This window comes from Megalobrama amblycephala, linkage group LG15, assembly GCF_018812025.1.
Source record: "Megalobrama amblycephala isolate DHTTF-2021 linkage group LG15, ASM1881202v1, whole genome shotgun sequence".
NCBI classification, from domain to species: domain Eukaryota; kingdom Metazoa; phylum Chordata; class Actinopteri; order Cypriniformes; family Xenocyprididae; genus Megalobrama; species Megalobrama amblycephala.
The window spans coordinates 21,229,876-21,253,351 of record NC_063058.1 but is presented as its reverse complement, the minus strand read 5'-3'; the positions used below and the strand labels follow the sequence as shown (position 1 = coordinate 21,253,351).

Here is a 23,476-nt window from a genome sequence, read left to right as displayed (position 1 = left end):
TCCTACGTCACTTCATGATTGACAGAAACAGTGTGCAAAATTGAAATGATTCCTTTATTTTTGTCTGTTCTTTTTGTCTCTGCTTTGAATCTCAGCATATTTATATACAGATGGTAGTGCATGTTTGTTTACTCTTGTGTGTTTTACATGCAGTAATTGGCTCGTTAAATACCTTTCTGTGGTTTCTCCCCAGGGAATATTCCCAAGCTCCTATATTCACCTCAAGAATGCCCACGTCAAGAACAAAGGGTACGAGTCTGGAAAAAAAAAAAAGACCATATACTGTAATATATTGTAAATAATGGTAATTCTTACATGTACAGTATTTGGACAATTAAGCCACAACTAAAAATGTAAATGAAATTGTTATTGCATTTATTTAAAAGAAAGACAGTTTAGAATCGGTTAAAGTAAGGGATAATGTGTTCGATCCCAGGAATTGGTGACCCATGAACTGGCCGGCTAATGAAATCTCACCTTTGACCTGCCACTAGTGCCCTTGAGAAAAACACTGAAGTGCTACTATAGACCGTCTTTGTGCGTGACACATCTGCTGTATTGAAGTGACAGGAGCCTTCACTATCCCACAAGCCATTGCAAATGTATTTGCGGACATGTCCTTGTGAGTCAGTGTTACTCCTCAGGGTCATGTGAGGTCACTGCTCTCCATCCTGTACTTGTGCAGATGAGTGTGTTTGAATGTGTGTTTGTGTGTCTTGCCCCGCAGGCAGTTTGAGACCGTCATACCCACAGAGGACTCGGTCATTACAGAGATAACTATGACCTTGAGAGACTGGGGCACCATGTGGAAGCAGCTCTACATGGTAAATATCACTCTTTGTGTTACACTGAACAAATTTAATTGTCAATAATTGAGTGAATTTATTAGGAATAGATATATTTACATGGTTCACGAGGTCATGGGAAACCTGGAAATATCATGGAATTTTTAAATTGTGGTCTTCAGGCCTGGAAAAATCATGGAAATGAATTAAATCTTAAGCCTAAGATTTTTTTTTTAGTGGTTCAAGCACATAGTTGTTAAAATTTCCAAGGATCAGCATTCTCCCCTAAATCAGGCAGACCAAACACAACGTCAGCAAGGCTCGCCCCAATCGGCCTGACGGGGGCGCTACAGTGGTGAAAAGTACGTTATTGTGTGCCGAAAAGTACGAGTGACATATATCATTGGAATCCTTGGCTCAGGATGGACAAATGCATGCCTCAGATTTGATCGTCATTTGCTTTGGATTCGATTCGGATTTGCTTCGGATTTTTTTTGAAAAACCTATTTTTGCGAACTGGTCCTAGGTTTTCAGCCCGATAGGAACCAAACCAGTGCAACAAGATTCTCCGGAGTCTGGTTGTCAATAATTATCAAAAAAAGTTGTAATTTCTATTCACAGTCCCTAAAGGATTAGTTCACTTTCAAATAAAATTTTCCTGATAATTTACTCACCCCCATGTCATCCAAGATGTTCGTGTCTTTCTTTCTTCAGTCGAAAAGAAATTAAGGTTTTTGATGAAAACATTCCAGGATTATTCTCCTTATAGTGGACTTCAATGGACTCCAAAAGGTTGAAGGTCAAAATTACAGTTTCAGTGCAGCTTCAAAGGGCTTTAAACGATACCAGACGAGGAATAAGGGTCTTTTCTAGCGAAACGATCGGTCATTTTCTGAAAAAAATACAACTGTATATGCCTTATAAACAAGTGCTTCCGCTTTCCGCCTTCCGTATTCTTCAAAAAGCTTACGCTGTATGTGCTACGCCTTCCTTATTCTACTTAGGGAAAAAACGAATCCAAATGTACACCGCGTTTGTTCCGTAAGTTGAATAGGGAAGGCGTATGACATTCAGCGTAAGCTTTTTGAAGAATACAGAAAGCGGAAGCACGTGCAAGGTGATCATTTGTGTTTATAAATACAGTTGTATTTTTTTCAAAAATGACAGATCGTTTCGGTAGATAAGACCCTTATTCCTCATCTGGTATCATTTAAAGCCCTTTGAAGCTGCACTGAAACTGTCATTTTGACCTTCAATCGTCTGGAGGCCATTGAAGTCCACTATAAGGAGAAAAATCCTGGAATGTTTTCATCAAAAACCTTCATTTCTTTTCGACTGAAGAAAGAAAGACATGAAAATCTTGGATGACATGGGGGTGAGTAAATTATCAGGAAAATTTTATTTGAAAGTGAACTAATCCTTTAAGTTTGACCAAAACATGTGGGCAGAGCCACTTCTATTAAAATGTCTATAACTCGGGAATGAGATATTTTCACCAAACTCAGCACACCTATGTAAGAGTCTCATTCTGTGGTCGCGTGAAAAAGGACGCAGCGACTTGCCACTTGGTGGTGCAATAACAGGAAAAAAACATGAAAACGGCTATAACTACTTCATCATTAGTCCAATTGACTTGAAAATTGGCATGCAGTGTCTTTGTCCAAGATGCCAATCTGAGCAGCTTTCAGACAAGGTTAATGGAGGATGATCGGAATGAAACTCGCTGGGCTTGTTTGACTTTAGAGGCCTAGTGTTTTGGCTCAGCCTTGATAACTGTTAAAAAGCTTTAAAAACATATATTTCCTATGATAAATTGCCTGTATTGGCTGTAAATGGTCTTTTCCATCTATGATCGAGATGGTTACAGGCTTGTTAATTAAAACATAATACCTTTTTACACATGTGCTTAAAGGTCTTAGTGCTTGAACCCCAATAATTGCTGTATATATTTTTTACTTAGCCAGAAATTACAACTGACTGGAAAAAATGACTTGGTGTGTGTGTATATATATATATATATATATATATATATATATATATATATATATATATTATTATTATTATTATTATTATTATTATTATTATTATTATTTTTTTTTTTTTTTTTTAATGACTTGATGATTTGAAGCCAACTAGATGATTTTGATTTTCTTTAAGAGCTAATTTACTAAATTGAAACTAAAAGGTAAACAATTTCTCTGTCACCCACTCTGTTTTTTCTGTATCTCTCAGAGAAATGAAGGGGATCTCTTTCACAGACTGTGGCATGTGATGAATGAGATATTGGAGCTGCGGCAGCAGGTTCTAGTGGGTCACCTCACTCACGACCGCTTGAGTGACATCAAACAGCACATCACGGCACGGCTGGACTGGGGAAATGAGTGAGTTATACCATTAGATACACCTCAAGAGCTTGTGGTGACCAAAAATACAAATTCTGTCATTATCATGATGGTATTGGTATCGAATACTGAAATTTTGGGTATTGTGACAACTTTAATGCCATGCATAATCATTCGGTTTGATTCATTTATGCCATTAGAGATTTGCTTTCCTGTCATTGCCACATTGTGTTTTTTTTTTTAAGTGATTGCAAATGTATTGTGCAGTACACATAAAAACAGTGGGTGTAACGCAGTGGCGGGGACGGCCATGATGAATTGCCGGCAAATGCTGGGCAATCTGTCAGCCATGTGCTCAAATGCTTATATGCTGTTTTTCTCTAAAAAAAAATAAGTCGCAGATGGTAGTAACGAGTGGGACGTGTTACGTATGGTTTTTTTGTGTCTCTCAGTACATTGTCATTTTGGAGGGTTTACAATGAAACTGATTATTCTCACATTTGATTCATGCTATGTGAAAGTTACTGCAGATTGTTGTCTGAAAATTACTTGGGTGGTTGTCATAAATTGGGTCCTATGATCCTATGATTATGAAGTGGAAAATGTGGACGGAATCCAATTTACTGTATAGTGAGGAATGTCATGGAATTTGGCAAAATTTGGATGAATAAATCAAAAGTATGGCTATAAATTTCGAGTTGCGATATGGACTAGTGTCTGTAAATATTAAACAGAAACACTGCTATTTAAATATGAAGTCTGCATGTTCTGCGAACACATGAACTTGAGTCACTTCACGAGAATTTTACCATTTCATTTGATTTAAACTGTTGTCATCATATACACACAGAAACTCAGAGGCCTCTACGACAAACAAAATAAAAGTTCAGTTTAACTTGAGAAATTATGACACAAATATATTACTATTGTACTTCTCAAAGTGATATCAGTAATAATACAGTTTAAAACATTATTTACATCAGACAATTTTTGTCCATGTTTTAATTTTAACAGTAAACCTCTGTTGAAAGGAATTTTCAGATTTAATTTGATTTAATTTTTGATTTAATTATTTAATTTTAATTTCATTTACACCATTTTTAATAATAAATTTGTATTAAATCATAAAACACAGAATCCAGAAAATTGTAATACATTATTAAATTGCTAGTTTTATGAATTCAATTATTAGAGTAAAAGATTTTAATAAAACTGTTGATTTAAAATCAGTTTCATTCATTTGAATAAAAAAATATATATATATAAAATATAAAAAATATTATATAAAAATGTGTCCATGAAATAAAAATTAAAGTGTAACTAACAAATCTATTGCTAAACTAAACTGAAATTAAAGGTGCCGAAGAACGTGTTTTCAAAAGATGTAATATAAGTCTAAGGTGTCCCCTGAATGTGTCTGTGAAGTTTCAGCTCAAAATACCCCATAGTTTTTTTTTTTTAATAATTTTTTTTAACTGCCTATCATTATAAATGCGCCGATTCAGGGTGTGCGGCCCCTTTAAATCTCGTGCTCCACGCCCCAAGAGCTCGCGCTTGCCTTAAACACCATAAACAAAGTTCACACAGCTAATATAACCCTCAAAATGGATCTTTACAAAGTGTTTGTCATGCAGCATGTCTAATCGCGTAAGTATAGTATTTATTTGGATGTTTACATTTGATTCTGAATGAGTTTGATGGTGCTCCGTGGCTAAAGCTAACATTACACACTGTTGGAGAGATTTATAAAGAATGAAGTTGTGTTTATGAATTATACAGACTGCAAGTGTTTAAAAAATGAAAATAACGACAGTCTTGTCTCTGTGAATACAGTAATAAACGATGGTAACTTTAACCTCATTTAACAGTACATTAGCAACATGCTAACGAAACATTTAGAAAGACAATTTACAAATATCACTAAAAATATCATGTTATCATGGATCATGTCAGTTATTATCGCTCCATCTGCCATTTTTCGCTTTTGTTCTTGCTTGCTTACCTAGTCTGATGATTCAGCTGTGCACAGATCCAGACGTTAATACTGGCTGCCCTTGTGTAATGCCTTGAACATGAGCTGGCATATGCAAATATTGGGGCGTACATATTAATGATCCTGACTGTAATGTAACAGTCGGTGTTATGTTGAGATTCGCCTGTTCCTCGGGGGTCGTTTAAACAAATGAGATTTATATAAGAAGGAGGAAACAACTGTGTTTGAGACTCACTGTATGTCATTTCCATGTACTGAACTCTTATTCAACTATGCCAAGGTAAATTCAATTTTTGAATCTAGGGCACTTTTAAAAGTAAATCTAAAACTAGTATTAAATGCAAAACTGTAATAACCATGGTGAGACTTGATGGGTAGAATAAAATGTGTATATTTGTGTGTGACAGGCAGCTGGGTTTGGATCTGGTCCCCAGGAGGGACTTCGGCATGGTGGACCCTGATGAGATCAGCATCACAGAGCTGTATCGGCTGGTGGGTAGTCATACATTCACGCTCACGTACATGCATACACACACACATACACATTCCCATTACCCATGAGTCACCTCAGCTCCCTCCTCTGCCGCCCATATTCTTTGCTGTGTTACTATGGCAACTGCAGCTCGACCTGACGCCAAGGCTCTCTCTCGAGTGCTTCATCCTCTGTTTTAACAAAGAGACACACACAAACACACACACACCTCCAGTCGCCTGTGCATAGGGAAATGATAGTAATTAAGAACAAGAGAGAAATGCTAAATGGCACATTAACAGGCTGTTTGCAAACTGCAGAGACACTTCACGCATGCAGTTTCCTGCCCTTATAATTTGGCATACATGCAGCATCATTGGCACAATTGGTTCAGATCTCTCAAAGCCACAACAGTGTCTGTGTACAGATCTTTGGAATATAATATTGGTTCCAAAACCTACTCAGCTGCCTACTGCCTACCTAACCAGTTGCCTTCTAAGGGAGCATCCTCCTGACTGACATGGAACGACATAGTTTGTGATTTTATTTTATTATTTTTAATACTATAAATGGTGTTTTTTTTTAACAGTGCCTCTCAGTATGGCATAGCACACATCAATTTTTTTTATTTGATTAAGTTATTAATTACTTTATTACTGCCTACATAAGCAGTTGCCTTCTAAGGAAGCATCCTGACTGACATGAAACGACATAGTTTGTGATTTTGTTTTGTTTCATTATGTGTTTTTATTTTGTTTTGTTTTGTTTTATTATTTTTAATACTATAAATGGTGTTTTTTTTTTTTTTTTTAACAATGCCTCTCAGTATGGCATTGCACGCATAAATTTTTTTAATTTAATTATTTTATTACTGCCTAAATAACCAGTTGCCTTCTAAGGGAGCATCCTGACTGACATGGAACGACATTGTTTGTGATTTTATTTTATTTTATTTTATTTTTTTATATTATTTTTAATACTATAAATGTTTTTTTTTTTTAACAATGCCTCTCAGTATGGCATTGCACGCATACATTTTTTTTATTTAATTAAGTTATTAATTATTTTATTACTGCCTAAATAACCAGTTGCCTTCTAAGGGAGCATCCTGACTGACATGGAACGACATTGTTTGTGATTTTATTTTATTTTATTTTATTTTATTTTATTATTTTATATTATTTTTAATACTATAAATGGTGTTTTTTTAACAATGCCTCTCAGTATGGCATTGCACGCATACATTTTTTTTTTATTTAATTAAGTTATTAATTATTTTATTACTGCCTAAATAACCAGTTGCCTTCTAAGGGAGCATCCTGACTGACATGGAATGACATTGTTTGTGATTTTATTTTATTTTATTTTATTTTATTTTATTTTATTTTATTTTATTTTATTTTATTTTATTTTATTTTATTTTATTTTATTTTATTTTATTTTATTTTATTTTATAAATGGTGTTTTTTTAACAATGTCTCTCAGTATGGCATAGCACACATCATTTTTTTTATTTAAGTTAATTTATTTTATTATAAATTTATATTTATTTATTTTAATGTATTTATTATTAAATATTTTAAATACATATTATAAATAAAATATATTATTATAAATGATTAAAATACATATTATTTCAATTATTTAAAATACCATAAATACTGTTGTTTTATTATAATTCCATTGCTTACTTAACAGTATTAAATATACATATTTTTATTTTTATTTATTTATTATTATTTATTTAAAATACTATAAATAAAATAAATATTCATTATTTTAAATAGTATAAATACTATTGTTTTATAACTACACTTATATCTATAATCAGTATTAAATATACATATCACACAAATTTGGGGTAAAATATTTTATTTTATTATTAATAATTTTCAACTTTTTTATCTATACTTAATACTCTGATTAAATAAAACACTTTTCTCACATATTATTGCATTATGGAATTTCATTCATTCTCTGCAAAGGGAACATACAGTTCTGCATTTGAATTCCGTTAGAAGAAAGCATCTTAGTAGCCTGCATTATTAAGTTAAGCCTTTGTATCAGGAGAATTCTATAATGCCTTAAAATGCCTAGCTCACTAGGTTTTCAGAAGATTGCTAGTGAGACGACTTCAATGTAGTTAAAATTCTCTTTCTTTTTCTCTGAGCTGCAGCCCTGACCACACGTGTCCCAGTTTTCACTGGTCCATGGGTGGGCAGAGGTGTGGGGGTAGGGGTTAAAGGAGGAAGGAAAGAAACAACAGAGAACAAGATGTGGGTGAAGATGTACTAGACTACAGAGAGCGTTTAAAGCATGGATAGTAGGAAGTGAGGGCGCAAGCAAAAAAGACACCAATGTGGCGTCCCCAGGGTTAAGTGCCTTTTTGAAGGTTCTTTGTTTTTCAGAACAACAAAAGAAAGGTCCAAAACTTAAATATAAAACCACAGTGCTGGGGTCTGTTTTTACCTTATATAACATAATAATGTTAATGAAAGTTATTATAATTTGAAATATATTTTAACAACAGACAAATTTAGTATCTTACACAGAGATACAGTATGTGCAGGCGTGGTAGGTATTGGGGTACTGTTAGATAATTAACGAAAATTTTGAGTGATCTTATTGTTGTAAATGTCTTTGTCATTGAAATGATGTTTTCTTTTAAATAGATGGAGAGACGTCATCGGAGACGAGAGGCTCCCCCGCAGGCCAGTATGCACCACCTGTTCCTTCAGATGAAGAGCATGATGAGCTCAAACCTGGGGGAGGAGTTGGAAGTCTTCTTCTCTGTCTATGACAGCAGGGAAATGCGTCCAATCAGGTGCCTTCTCTGACCCTAGACACCCTATCTCAAATCTTTAATTTAACTAAAGTATGATTAATTCACCCACAGATGAAATCATTATTCAGTCATTCTCACGTTGTTTAAACCTGTATGAACACTAAAGAAGATATTTTGAAAAATATCTCATTTTCCTCACAATGAAAGTGAATGGGGTTCAGTGTTGTCCATTCAATTTCATTGTACTAACAAATACAGCTGAAACATTCTTCAAAATATCTTCTTGCATATTTAAAGGGATAGTTCACCAAAAAATGAAAATTCTGTCATTAATTACTCATTCTCATGTCGTTCCACACCCGTAAGACCTTCGTTCATCTTCGGAACACAAATTAAGATATTTTTGATGAAATCTGATGGCTCAGTGAGGCCTCCATTGCCAGCAAGATCATTTCTTTTTTCAATGCCCAGAAAGCTACTAAAAACAGTTCATGTGACTACAGTGGTTCAATCTTAATATTATTAAGCGATGAGAATACTTTTTGTGCGACAAATAAAAAACAAAATAGCGACTTTATTCCAAAATATCTAGTGATGGGCGATTTCAAAACACTGCTTCATGAAGCTTCGAAGCTTTACGAATCTTTTTTTTTTTCGAATCAGTGGTTCAGAGCGCCAAAATCACATGATTTCAGTAAACAAGGCTTTGTTATGTCATAAGTGTTTATAAATTTCAATACTTCACATGACTTTGGCAGTTTGATACGCGCTCCGAACCACTGATTCAAAACAAAAGATTCGTAAAGCTTCGACGCCTCATTAAGCAGTGTTTTGAAATCGCCCATCACTAGATATTGTTGAATAAAGTCGCTATTTTGTTTTTTTTTGACGCACAAAAAGTATTCTCATCACTTTATAATATTAAGGTAGACACATGAACTGTTTTAAATATGTCTTTAGTAGCTTTCTGGGCATCTGAAAGTGTTAATTATCTTGCTGTCAATGCCTCACTGAGCCATCGGATTTTATCAAAAATATCTTAATTTGTGTTCTGAAGATGAACGAAGGTCTTACGGGTGTGCAACGGCATGAGGGTGAGTAATTAATGACCGAATTTTCATTTTTGGGTGAACTAACCCTTTAAATACATAGACATTTGCGTTAGTAATCAAAAGGTTGTAAGTTTGAGTGCAACAACAGTCTGTCACTGTTGACTCCTCACTAAATTCCACCAGATCTGGCAAAAAAAAAAAAAAAAAAACACAAAACAGAAAAAAATTCAGTCTGACCTTGATTTCATTAATTATGAATCGCTGTATTCCTTCTAGCTGTCTGAAAGACGTCTCCAACCCCAACCAGTCATCCCTCAGTGCGTTTACCTTGAGTATATTTTTATGACGTTATCAGACTATTACGTTGATCGTGCCACTGCTGGGAACTAATATCTGGAACTCAATTCGGCTGTGACGTCAATGCATCTGTTTACCACTCTACATCAGCCTGAGGGATGTTTTAGTTTCACATCCATGATGGAACTACGGCCTTGATGTGTTTGTTGAATTTTTCATTGGTTTCTGTCTCTTTTTTTCTCCCTCCTTCTCTTTCGCCACTCGTGTTAGGGAGTGTACTGCTCAGGCACCCCTCCTCGTTGTAAATTATTCAGAACGAGTGACGCCCCAGGGCACTTAGTGAAAGTGAAGGAGAATCGAGGAGATATTGAGCCTCAATGGGCCTCTCCTTGTAATTACCTAGCACAAGTGTCAGAGGAAACCCACTAACACATGCAGTTGTGGATGCACATGTACACACTCACGCTCACACTAGTCTTGCTGTGATTCCTTATGCTTCATGCTGTGTCTGAGGTGAACCTGACCATCTCTCTCTTTCTCTCTGTGCAGTGAGAGGTTCTTTGTGCGCCTCAATAAGCAAGGGCTACCTAAGTCTCCAGAGAAGACCGAGAGGCAGTGTACACTCTTTGTTGTAAGTATGGACTTTTTCGAGGTGCACCAAGGGCGTGTCCTTGGTCCTTTTTGCTTGTTTTGGCTTTAAATGGATCTGGTGCTGTTGTCGATAAATAGTTATCCTTGACTTAACATTATTTTTGAAAATGTGGGAGGTTTTTAATTTAATTGTGAAGAAAGATGTCTTTTGTTTTTTTGCGATGTGAGAAAATAACTATTTTAGATGTTTTCTCAACAGTTTACATTTGCTGCCAAATTTTTATAATTTAAGAAATTAGATTTTTGTGGCAAGACATTAAATCAACATTACAAAAAGGATTTAAAAAATATTGTTTTGTTTCGCTGTTTATCAGGATATAATGTCATGAACACCCAAATATTTAAATTGTTGTGCTCCTGTTGTTGTTTTGTTTTGTTAGTTCTTTTATTTTTTGTTCTGTTTTGTTTTGTTTTGTTTTGTTTTGTTTTTGTTTTGTTTTGTTCTGTCCTGTTTTTTTTTGTTTTGTTCTGTTCTGTTTTTTGTTGTTTTGTTTTTGTTTTGTTTTTGTTTTGTTTTGTTTTGTTTTTTATTTTGTTCTGTTCTGTCCTGTTTTTTTTGTTTTGTTCTGTTCTGTTTTTTGTTCTGTTTTGTTTTTTGTTCTGTTTTGTTTTTTGTTTTGTTTTGTTCTGTTTTTTTGTTTTGTTTTGTTCTGTTTTTTGTTCTGTATTTTGTTTTGTTTTGTTCTGTTCTGTTTTTTGTTCTGTTTTGTTTTTTGTTCTGTTTTGTTTTTTGTTTTGTTTTGTTCTGTTTTTTTGTTTTGTTTTGTTCTGTTTTTTGTTCTGTATTTTGTTTTGTTTTTTGTTCTGTTCTGTTTTTTCTTGTTTTGTTTTGTTCTGTTCTGTTTTTTGTTTTGTTTTGTTCTGTTTTTTGTTCTGTATTTTGTTTTGTTTTTTGTTCTGTTCTGTTTTTTCTTGTTTTGTTTTGTTCTGTTCTGTTTTTTGTTTGATTTTGTTTTGTATTTTGTTTTGTTCTGTTCTGTTTTGTTTTGTTCTGTTTTTTTGTTTTGTTCTGTTTTTTCCGATTTATTTTGTTTTGTTCTGTTTTGTTTTGTTAGTTCTTTCTTTTATTTTATCACTATTGTTTTGTTGCATTGCATTGCATTGTTTTTGTGTATTGTTTTTATTTATTTATTATTTATTATTATTATTTATTATTTATTTATTGTTTTTATTTATTGCATTGTTTTTGTTTTTGTAGCAGTAAATTACATGAAACTGACAACCCTAATTTTCAGATTTTTATTTGATCGATTAAATAGTAACTTTTAAACAGAGAAGGTTTAGAGAAATGTTTGGTACATGTAATCTAGTAAATGTTGCTCAATGAAACGTTTGTCTTTTTTTAAGGATTTGGGAAGTAGCGATCTTCGCAAAGATGTGTATGTTGTAGCTCATATTTTTAGAATAGGTAAGAGCTGTTGGATGCATATCACCTTTCTCGCCGAGTGACCTGTCATAATGCCTCAGATACACTATCATAGGTGTCATATGGATCTCACAACTTGATAGTGCACAACCTGATGCTTTAAGATTTGAAAAAGTGACAGATTACATCAAATTATGTCAATAGTTGTGGCTAAATGACAGGCCACTTCAAGTCAAATGTGACTAAGATGGTGTCTTTGTCTGTAAACGTCACTTTTGTGTCTGTGTAGCAGTCGTCGCTACATGCATGACCTGCATTGGTACAGAAACTGTGATGTTACAGTATAGATTAATGCTCATTTGCATGTATGTAATTCATGTCACTGTGGACTGGGAAGTGTTTGTTGTGTAACGGTTGTTGGTATGTCTTTTTGTGTTTTAAGCGTCATTATAAAGTTATATAAGTGTTAATCATTCTGCCATAAGAGCTACATAAAACTGACAAGTCAGCTAGAGTTTCTGGGTAAGACACGGCTGTAATGCTTAAGTGTCACATGATGCATTCTCTCTTGTGACAGTGCTATGTGTTCTTTGAGGCAGAATAAGAGAACATCTCTTTCTATGTTGCAAAATGACAAGTCTGTTTGTATTAGAATATGTATTTATTCTCATACAAGCAGTGTGTGACACTCAATGTGTGTGTTTGCAGGGCGAATGGTTGCAGGAGAGAAGAAGAGTGTGAGTAACACACAGTACAAACGTCCATATGGATGTGCCGTGATTAGTGTGGCCGACCTGTTAACGGCTGACTTCAAGGATGATCACTTGCTAAAGATCTACTCGTGAGTATCGCACCCTAACTTTTTGAAGTGACTTTATGAAGCTAAATAAGTACAATGCATTTTTTTAGGGCTGGGTGATATATCAATTTTCTACAACTAGGGCTTAGACAGAATTAAAGAAGCAAATTGGTGCTCCAGTTCAAATTTTGTTCATAATGTAAATTATAAATTATTTTATTTTTTATTAATTTTCGCATTCAATTTTTTTTTTGTTTTTGCTTTGTTTATTTTTAATTAATTTTATTTAATTTTTTTATTCAAATTGAAAGTTTGTAAAGTTTGTATCTTACCAATATCATTCTTGATTCGTTTCAGTTTTTTGTTTTGCGTTTGATGTGAAATGGCTTTAATCCTATTTATGTCTAAATGACAGAGTGATTTGAAAAAAGTGCATTATAATCAATGCTGTATTCCCAATTTTCCTTCATTTCATATTACCAGGTAAATCATATTCATATACATCACATTGTAAGTGGTTACATACTGTAGTAAACGTGTGGTGCATTATATTTACAGATGTAACACAGAGAGTGAGTGGTACCAAATCCATGACAGTATTATCAGGAAAGTCAGCTCACGGTACAGCCATATTGGTTCAAATACAGGTAAGATCCTCACAATCCCAAATTCATTTTGCTTGTATTCTTAAAGGGGTAGTTCAACCAAAAATAAAAATACTTTAAATTTTAACTTCGCAGATTTTTAATCCGCTTTGTATTGTTACAATTAAGGCTGGCTATTGACACAATTTTCACAATTCGATTCGATTACTATTCACATGCTTTCGATTCGATTCGATTATGATTTCGATTCGATGTCGATTATTTTGGATGTAGTATTTCAGTTACAATACATTTGGCACATTTATTTGGCAGACTTTTGACAACTCAAGGGTTTTCTACAGATTATACTTCAGCATTTTTTTATCCCGCCCACGGACAGTCGGATTAACAAAACTGAAAATTGTATCGTATTATGTCTACTCTTTAAACAGCATTATAGTAAAAATGGAACTCTATGGCAACAGCTTTCTTACCTGTACATGACAGCATTTTGCTTCGAGCGGAACTGACAGAACGGTCGTTTCTTTCAGTTTTTCCCCAGTGTTCGTGGTCATGCAGTTTGAAATGTTGACTCGGTGTTGAAATCGGTTTTTCCGTCGCAGTGTTCTCTCCGTATTTACAATTTTTCGCAGCCTTTAGCCACTGCCTACAACACGCTGAATTCTTCACAGGAAACTGAAACTAACTCACTTACGCTTTACTCTTTGATTCTTGCACCTGGAAACAATACAAGTTGACACCATTATGACTAAAAGTTTGCTAAGAAGTATTTCCTACTAAAGCAAGGCGGTATTTGACTAGTTAGCAGACTGTTGGGAGTGTCCTTGGATGGCAACATGCCCAGTGCATTATAGGTGTTGAACTTTTCCAAACTATTTGGAAGACAACAGACTTTTTTCTCAGTTTTCTCTAGTCAGGTTGTACCCATTTCAAATAGTATTCGCCTTTCTACTGCATAAGCAGCCAAGTTTTATTGAAAGCCCATTTTTGCACACTCTCATGTCATTCCAAACCTATATGACTTTCTTTCTAAAAAAAGAAGAAATTTTACGGTCTGTTCCTCTCACAGTTTTCTTACAACTTCATAAGACTTGGACTATAACTTACAGAGTTTCCAATTTTTGGTGAACTGCCCCTTTAAAGAACATTTTGTCTGTCATAGCAACAGTGTTTTTCTGAACCAAGTGATCCATTTAATTGAAGTATTCAAATCGTACCAAATCATGCTGCAGAATTTCTTTTCTTCTTGCTCTTAAGATATAAATAGCAGAACTCTTTACAGAGAAATGCTGGGTTCTCTCCTAGCAACAGGTTTTGAGAAGCAGAAGAAGGCTGCAGTCAAAGCATACGCCAATATGTATTCAACAGAGAGACCGAGAGCTGTTATTCAGGCGCTTTTGTTTTTATGACGTCTGTATGACTCAAAGAGCTGCAGTTTTAAGCATGTTGCTACACTATGTGGTGGCTACAATGTTTGTTTGGAAATTGTTTACTGGCCCAAGTCAAGAGAGTCCATCTTTGATATTCTGATCTCTAAGCCTCTACTTCAATGTGATCCAGTCATCTACAGTAATTCAGTTACAGTAAATGAGTTTGTTTTTATCTGCTGACCATTAGTAGCTATTAATCAGTCACACACACATCGGCTATCAATGTGAACTAGAACGCCATATCGATCGCGTGCACAGAGAGCAGTTGACCCTTTTCATGTCATTGCTATCACTTGAGATGTTTTGAACGAGTAAATCGCCAGTGCTTCTAGCTAATCGCTGGGATAAAAGCCAAATTACTGTTATTGATTTTATTGCTGAGTTAGAAAACCTAACAACAATGTTCGTTTTAGGTTTAAAAAGGCAAACAGATGAAAGACGAAGTGGGGTCTCTGAGTGCATTTTGTTGTGTTGTTGATGCCATGTTTTGTGGAGGTGGTGGAGTAGTAGTTATGCAATCTTGGTGTGCATCATCTCGCAAGTGGTTTCAAAATGAATGGACTGCTGGTGATTTCACTCGTGTGGGCAGCTTACTCTGAATACATTACGAAACCATAATGAAGCCATGATGCTTCTAGAGCTTATAAACACATCAAACCTCATCTATGCAACCCAAAACTGAAAAATTACCCAGAATGCATTTGTAATGTCTGTTGTTTGTGAGGTATGGGACAGAATGGAAAAACTCAAGGACCATGAGGAAGACATCAGAGGCTTAAGCAGGAAGAGGGCCAGATAAAAAAAAAAAAAACGGAGATAGTCGATCAATCAGGAAGGAGATTATGCAGTTTCTCATGTCAATCTAAACCGCAGGCTGTGTCCCTCAGCAGATGTACAGCAGGGTTACACTTGAGATGAAAGTCATTCAGACAAATGAAAGAATGGGCGAAATTTCCATCTGTAAGAACTCAACATCTAGCTCGGCTTTGTGATTAAATAACTCAGAAAAAGAAAAAAACCCAAAAGTGTTTCTTCAAAGAGACTTGGGACTTTAAAGTGTAAATCTAGTGCATGGATGTCAAAATCATTGGCTTTCATCAGTAGTATAAATGAGGGAGGCAGAGAAATGCTTGTCGTTAAATGTGGTGGAACACAATAAGATCTTTCTGATTCGATGGAGCTGTTATGGTAACCAGCACAAATGTTACAAATGGGGATTAAGGCATTGGATTACCCATAATTCATTTACTCAAGAGGCAGTCGGGTCATTCCTGTTATGCAGGACCTTTTTAAATGTAACTTAAAGGGATAGTTCACCCAAAAATGAAAATTTGATATTTATCTGCTTACCCCCTGTGCATCCAAGATGTAGGTGACTTTGTTTCTTCAGTAGAACACAAATTATGATTTTTAACTCCAACCGTTGCCGTCTGTCAGTCTTATAATGCATGTCAATGGGAATTCCATCTTTAAGAGTCAAAAAAACATGCACAGACAAATCCAAATTAAACCCTGCGGCTCGTGACGACACATTGATGTCCTAAGACACGAAACGATCAGTTTGTGCGAGAAAACAAACAGTATTTATACTGTTTATAATTGCGTTCAGCATTCGTTTAGTGAGGTCTGATCGCGCTCTGACAACGGCAGTGATGTCTCGCACTTATACTTCAATGAGTGCTAGACATTACTGCCGCTGTCAGAGAGCAATCAGACCTCACTAAACGAGTGCTGAACGCAGTTGGACATAGTGGTGTTTTAGAGGTAAAAAATGATATAAATACTGTTCGTTTTCTCGCACAAACCGATCGTTTCGTGTCTTAGGACATCAATGTGTCGTCACGAGCCGCAGGGTTTAATTTGGATTTGTCTGTGCATGTTTTTTTTACTCTTATAGACAAAGTTCCCATTGACATGCATTATAAGACTGACAGACGGCAACGGTTGGAGTTAAAAATCATCATTTGTGTTCTACTGAAGAAACAAAGTCACCTACATCTTGGATGCGCTGGGGGTAAGCAGATAAACATCAAATTTTCATTTTTGGGTGAACTATCCCTTTAAGATGAAAATTTAACAGGGTGGATCATAACAGAGTGGAAATAAAACAATGTAGCTGTTGTTTAGAAGGATTGTATGGAAGCTTGTTTCCCCCACTAAATAAAAAATAAAAAAGGTAATTGCGACTTTTTATCTTACAATTGTGACTTTTTTTTTCTCGTAATTGTGAGTTTGCATCTCACAATTCTGACTTTTGTCTCAGAATTGTCAAGTCAAGTCAAGTCAAATTTATTTATATAGCGCTTTTACAATTGGTAATTGTTTCAAAGCAGCTTTACATATTAGAAGCACAGAAAAAAGGGAAGTGGTTAAAAATAAGCTGTACAAACAAGCGTGGTAATATGTAACATATACAAGATGGTGCTACATTAAGCCAATGTCGGCTGACTCCCAGGGGTGGAAAAAACCCCCTAGGAGAAAAACCCAGCGTGCTAACACTGGGAAAAAAGTCCTAGGAGGGAAAAAACCCCTTGGAAGATATATATAATATATGTAAATGGATATGGAGATCAAAATCTGAATTATACATTTTTATTATAGAGATTAAAAATAGATTATATATAAATATATGTAAGCGGATACGGGGATTAAAAATCTGAATTATAGATGCAGCCAGAACTGGATCTGTAGGCCCATTGTCTCCTGGGCTACGTTGTAGTCAGGTCCAGACACAGGTTCTCCATCTGATCTGGATACGGCCTGGATCCAGCACCCGGCAAACCTCAGGATAAGCAGAGAGACAGATATTAGCGTAGATGCCATTCTTATTCTGATGTACAGGTATATCTAGTGTTATAGGAAATGTTCTCGGTTCCGGCCGACCTAATTATTGCAGCGTAACAATCCTTTAACGGATTTGAAAAATGTTAATGTATTGATAATGTGTTATGTGTATGCAAGAGCAAAGAGATGTGTTTTTAGTCTAGATTTAAACTGACAGAGTGTGTCTGCTTCCCGAACAATGCTAGGAAGATTGTTCCAGAGTTTAGGTGCTAAATAGGAAAAGGATCTGCCGCCTTCAGTTGATTTTGATATTCTGGGTATTATCAACTGGCCTGAATTCTGAGATCGCAATAAACGTGAAGGACTATAATGCATTAAGAGCTCACTTAGGTACTGGGGAGCTAAACCATTTAGAGCTTTATAAGTAAGTAGCAAGATTTTAAAATCTATACGATGTTTAATAGGGAGCCAATGTAATGTTGACAGAACTGGACTAATATGGTCATACTTTCTGGTTCTAGTAAGAACTCTAGCTGCCGCATTTTGGACCAACTGTAGTCTGTTTAAAAGCCGAGCAGAACAACCACCCAGTAGAGCGTTACAATAATCTAGTCTTGAGGTCATGAATGCATGAACCAACTGTTCCGCATTTGTCATTGAGAGCATATGTCGTAATTTAGATATATTTTTTAGATGGAAGAAGGCGGTTTTACAGATACTAGAAACATGACTTTCAAATGAAAGATTGGTATCGAAGAGCACACCCAGGTTCCTAACTGAGGACGAAGGTTTAATGGAGCACCCGTCAAGCGTTAGGGAGTATTCAAGGTTTTTTCGTGAGGAAGTTTTTGGTCCAAAGATTAGGATATCAGTTTTTTCTGAATTTAATAATAAGAAATTTCTTGTCATCCAGTTTTTAATGTCAGCTATGCATTCTGTTAGTTTTGTGAATTTGTAGGTTTCGTCAGGGCGCGAGGAAATATAGAGCTGAGTATCATCAGCGTAGCAGTGAAAACTAACACCATGCTTCCTAATTATCTCTCCTAAGGGCAGCATGTACAGAGTGAAAAGCAACGGTCCTAGTACTGAGCCTTGTGGTACTCCATATTGAACTTGTGAGCGATACGACATCTCTTCATTAACTACTACAGACTGATAACGGTCAGATAAGTACGATTTGAACCATGCCAAAGCAATTCCACTAATGCCAATATAGTTTTCAAGTCTTTTTAAAAGAATGTTGTGATCGATAGTGTCAAAAGCAGCACTGAGATCTAATAACACTAATAGAGAAATACAGCCACGATCGGATGATAAGAGTAGATCATTTGTAACTCTAACGAGAGCAGTCTCAGTACTATGGTATGGTCTAAATCCTGACTGGAAATCCTCACAGATTCCATTTCTTTCTAAAAAGGAGCACAGTTGTGTTGAAACTGCCTTTTCTAGTATCTTTGACAGAAAAGGTAGATTCGAGATTGGCCTGTAATTTACTAAATCTCTCGGATCTAGTTGAGGTTTTTTAATAAGAGGTTTAATAATAGCCTGCTTAAAGGTTTTTGGCACGTATCCTAGTGTTAAGGATGAATTAATTATATCAAGAAGTGGACCTACGACCTCTGGAAGCATTTCTTTCAGTAGTTTAGTCGGCATTGGGTCTAACATACATGTCGTTGATTTTGATGATTTGATAAGTTTAGATAATTCTTCCTCTCCTATAGCGGCGAATGATTCTAGTTTTACCTCAGGGACACTACAGTGCACTGTCTGAAGCGAAACTGTGGACGGTTGCATGTTTTTAATTTTCTCTCTAATATTATCAATCTTGCAAGTAAAGAAGTTCATAAAGTCATTACTGCTGTGCTCTATGGAAACGTCAGCAGTTGAATCTCTGTTTCTAGTTAATTTAGCCACTGTGTCAAATAAATACCTAGGATTATGTTTGTTTTCTATTAAGAGATTTGAAAAATAAGTAGATCTAGCATTTCTTATAGCCGTTCTGTACTCAATCATTTTTTCTTTCCACGAAAGGCGAAAAACTTCTAGTTTTGTTTTCTTCCAACTACGTTCAGTTTTTCTAACAGCTCGTTTTAGAGCCCGAGTGTGCTCATCATACCACGGCGTTGGATTAGTTTCCTTAATCTTCTTTAGACGTAAAGGAGCGACTGCATCTAATGTGCTGGAAAAGAGAGAGCCAATAGTTTCTGTTGCAGCATCGAGTTCTTCTAAGTTGTCAGGTATACTAAGGCGATGAAACTGCTCAGGGAGATTATTTATAAAGCAATCTTTAGTGGTAGACGTGATGGTTCTACAATATTTATGGCTGGGTGGTGGTTTTGTAGCCTTGGCTAATTGTATTATACACGACACTAAATAATGATCTGATATATCATCGCTCTGCTGTAGAATTTCAACAGCATCAATATCAATTCCATGCGACAGTATTAGATCTAAGGTATGATTATGACAATGAGTGGGTCCTGACACGTGTTGTCTAACTCCAATAGAGTTTAAAATGTCTGCAAATGCCAATCCAAATGCGTCTTTATTATTATCTACATGGATATTAAAATCACCAACAACAAGGACTTTATCCGCAGCCAGTACTAACTCTGATAGAAAATCAGCAAATTCTTTGATAAAGTCAGTATGGTGTCCTGGTGGCCTGTATACAGTAGCCAGCACAAATGTCAACTTACATAATGTTACATAAAGCACCATCACTTCAAAGGAGTTATATTTGAAATTCTTTTGAATGATTCTGAATATATTACTATAAATTACAGCAACACCTCCCCCTTTGCCTTTCTGTCGAGGATTGTGTCGATAATCATAACCTTGAGGACTAGATTCATTTAAAGTAATGTAATCGTCTGGTTTTAGCCAGGTTTCTGTCAAACACAGCAAGTCTAGTTTATTGTCTGTGATAATTTCATTTACAATAAGTGCTTTTGAAGAAATAGATCTAATATTCAGTAACCCAAGCTTTATCATTTGTTTATCTGATTTATCTGTGATTTTCATTTTTTGAACATCAATTAAATTTTTACCCTTAAAAGGTTTCGGAAGTTTTTTGTATTTACTAGTTCGAGGTACAGACACAGTCTCTATGTGATAATATCTAGGTGAAAGAGTTTCTATGTGCTGTGAATTATTTGAGTTCTGTGACGTGAGGCGGCTAGCAGACGGTCGGTTTAGCCAGTTTGTCTGCGTCCTGATCTGGGCCCTGGTTTGTCATGTTTCAGCTCTAAGACTATTTGCCAAATTTCTAGAGAGAAGAGCAGCACCATCCCGGGAGGGATGAATACCATCTCTTTTCAACAGATCAGGTCTGCCCCAAAAGCTTTTCCAATTGTCTATGAAACCTATATTATTCTGCGGACACCACTTAGACAGCCAGCCATTGAGTGATGATAACCTGCTAACTATCTCATCACTCCGACGAACAGGAAGAGGGCCAGAACAAATTACTTCTGCTGACATTGAATTTGCGAGTTCACACACCTCTTTAATGTTAATTTTAGTGATCTCCGACTGGCGAAGTCGAACATCATTTGTGCCGACGTGGATAATGATTTTAGAATATTTACGTTTAGCATTAGCCAGCACTTTTAAATTTGCTTTGATGTCAGGTGCTCTGGCCCCCGGCAAACATGTGACTATGGTGGCTGGTGTCTCTATTTTCACGTTCCGTGTAATAGAATCGCCAATAACTAGGGCACTTTCAACAGGATTCTCAGTGGGTGCGTCACTGAGTGGGGAGAACCTGTTTGATGTTTTAATCGGAACGGAAGAGTGGTGTTTGTTCTTGCCATTATGCCGCCTCACAGTCACCCAGTTAGCCTGCTGCATGGCTTCTACAACCGGAACCGAATGTGCAGTGTTTACTAGGCTAGTCGCATCCAAAGCAGTATCTAAGGCCCTTTCATTCTCACTATCCTCAATTAAAGTTTGGATGCGTGTCTCTAATTCTGAGATTCTCTCTGTCAGCCTGACAATATCCCTGCATTTATCACATGTGTAAGGCTCACTGCTGACAGAAAGAGCTAAGCTGTACATGTTGCATTTAATACACATGATAATCGTCGGACATGACTGACCGTGTGTTTGATGAACGCCGTCCGAAAAACTGCAACGCACACGGGACTCGCTGGCTGGATGTCTCGGTCGCTTGCCGGTGCCTGGGGCAAGGGTGATGTGCGGGACGCTGTACCTCGCGGTGGATCGATGAATGCCGGGCAGCAACGTCTCTAGAATTGTGAGATTTAAGGCATGTTCACACCGAGTAGGATAACTATAAAGATAACTATATTTGCGTCCACGCCAACAAATGATAACGGTCTGTTTATTCTAAGATCACGCACTGCGGTTTCAAAGTGTGTACATGTTTTTGCTGTTCTTGTTGCATTTACATGGCTTTAACCAGCAGATGTTCTCAGAATGTTTTTTTTTTTGAGTGAGTAGCTAGTGTAATCGATCTAATCTAACAGTGAATTTAGCTGACGAAGTCAATATAGTGGAATAAAAACAACTCCTAGTCTTTTTCACTGCAACTTCAAAAGAAGCAAGACAATGTTGTCATAACTAGCGCTGGATACCTGAGGTAATTTTATGTTCGCTACTCTGGCATAATGATCTCATCTCCATTAATTATACGTTTCTTACAGTTTATTCCGAGGTGTGACTGATTTGTTTTCCATGTATCCATTTTTTTTTTTAAAGTATTCTTGACTTGTCAAACAGTGGTGGCTTTTTCTGGACCTCGGTGATTAACTTCTCCGCAATGTCGTCTGCCATTTTAAATGCACGAGCCTTTAAAGGGTTAGTTCAACCAAAAATGAAAATTCAGTCATTAATTACTCACTCTCATGTCGTTCTACACCCGTAAGACCTTCGTTCATCTTCAGAACACAAATTAAGATATTTTTGATGAAAAAAAAATGTGAGGCCTCTATAGACAGCAATGCCATTGTAAATCTCAAGATCCGTAAATGTACTAAAAACATATTTAAAACAGTTCATGTGAGTTTGGTGGGTCTACCTTAATATTATAAAGCGACGAGAGAACTTTTTGTGTGCCAAAAAAATCAAAATAACAACTTATCAACAATATCTCATGATGGCCGATTTCAAAACACTGCTTCGGAGCTTTACGAATCGAATCAGTGATTCGGATCTCCTATCAAACAGCTAAACTGCTGAAATCACGTGATTTTGGCGCTCCGGACCGCTGATTCGATTCATAAAGCTCCGAAGCAGTGCAATAAATGACATCATTTTAATTTTTGGGTGAACTAATCCTTTAAATTAGAATGGATTCTGATTGGCTGTCAATGTTTTATCATTCAACAGCTGGAAAAAAAATCTTTCTGAAAAGGATCACAACAATATTGTTTCTCTATATTGTTATCGTTATAGCTGTGGTGTGGACAGTGCAATTTTTGTATATTTAGAACGATTTTTAGAACTATATCTTTATCGTTATATTTACTCTATAGTTATCGTTCTTGGTGTGAACGGGCCTTTAAACTCACAGTTGCGTGTTATAAAATCAGAATTGCAATATATAGTTCAAGTTTTTATCGTGTAATTCTATATATGATATAAAAGGCAATTCTGCCTTTTTTTCACAATTACGAGTTAATATGCAATTCTGACTTTATAACTCGCAATTCTGACTTTATATCTCACAGTTAAAAAAAAATGAAGACTTGTAAGATAAAAAGTCACAATTACTTTTTTTATTTTTTATTTCATGGCGGAAATAAGCTTCCATGAGATTGACGGTTATCTTACGTGATGTGCGTTTTGAATTTTTTTTATATTATAATATTTTAACATTATGATGGTGATAATGTCATCAACAGGGTGGAATGTTTCAAAGAGAGACAAACCAGCGAATATTACAAAATTTATCACATTCATTGCTGATACTTACTGATGTGCGTGCTGTTGTTTTCCATCAAAAATGATGTCACTTCCTAGTGGATGATATAGTTAACTAGTTAAATTTATTGTATGAATGTAACAGGGTGGAATTGTGGTGTTGAAGACACTGGAAAAAAATCTAAAATATAATTACAGATAAAAAGTGCAATGACATTTAAGCTCTGCG

General features: G+C 35.7%; 1 protein-coding gene across 2 annotated transcripts in view; it reads left to right on the top strand.

The window, feature by feature from the left end:
- dock4 (dedicator of cytokinesis 4) overlaps positions 1-23,476 on the top strand; it is a 105,916-nt gene that overhangs the window by 25,992 nt on the left and 56,448 nt on the right. The window contains exons 4-12 of one of the 2 annotated variants that reach the window (XM_048158748.1): positions 194-249; positions 728-824; positions 3,018-3,166; positions 5,528-5,612; positions 8,265-8,416; positions 10,276-10,357; positions 11,725-11,785; positions 12,452-12,584; positions 13,101-13,189. In XM_048158748.1, the coding sequence (XP_048014705.1) occupies positions 194-249; positions 728-824; positions 3,018-3,166; positions 5,528-5,612; positions 8,265-8,416; positions 10,276-10,357; positions 11,725-11,785; positions 12,452-12,584; positions 13,101-13,189 (904 nt within the window). Of the gene's footprint in view, positions 1-193; positions 250-727; positions 825-3,017; positions 3,167-5,527; positions 5,613-8,264; positions 8,417-10,275; positions 10,358-11,724; positions 11,786-12,451; positions 12,585-13,100; positions 13,190-23,476 lie in introns of those variants that run through there. The other variant, XM_048158749.1, reaches the window with a different exon arrangement.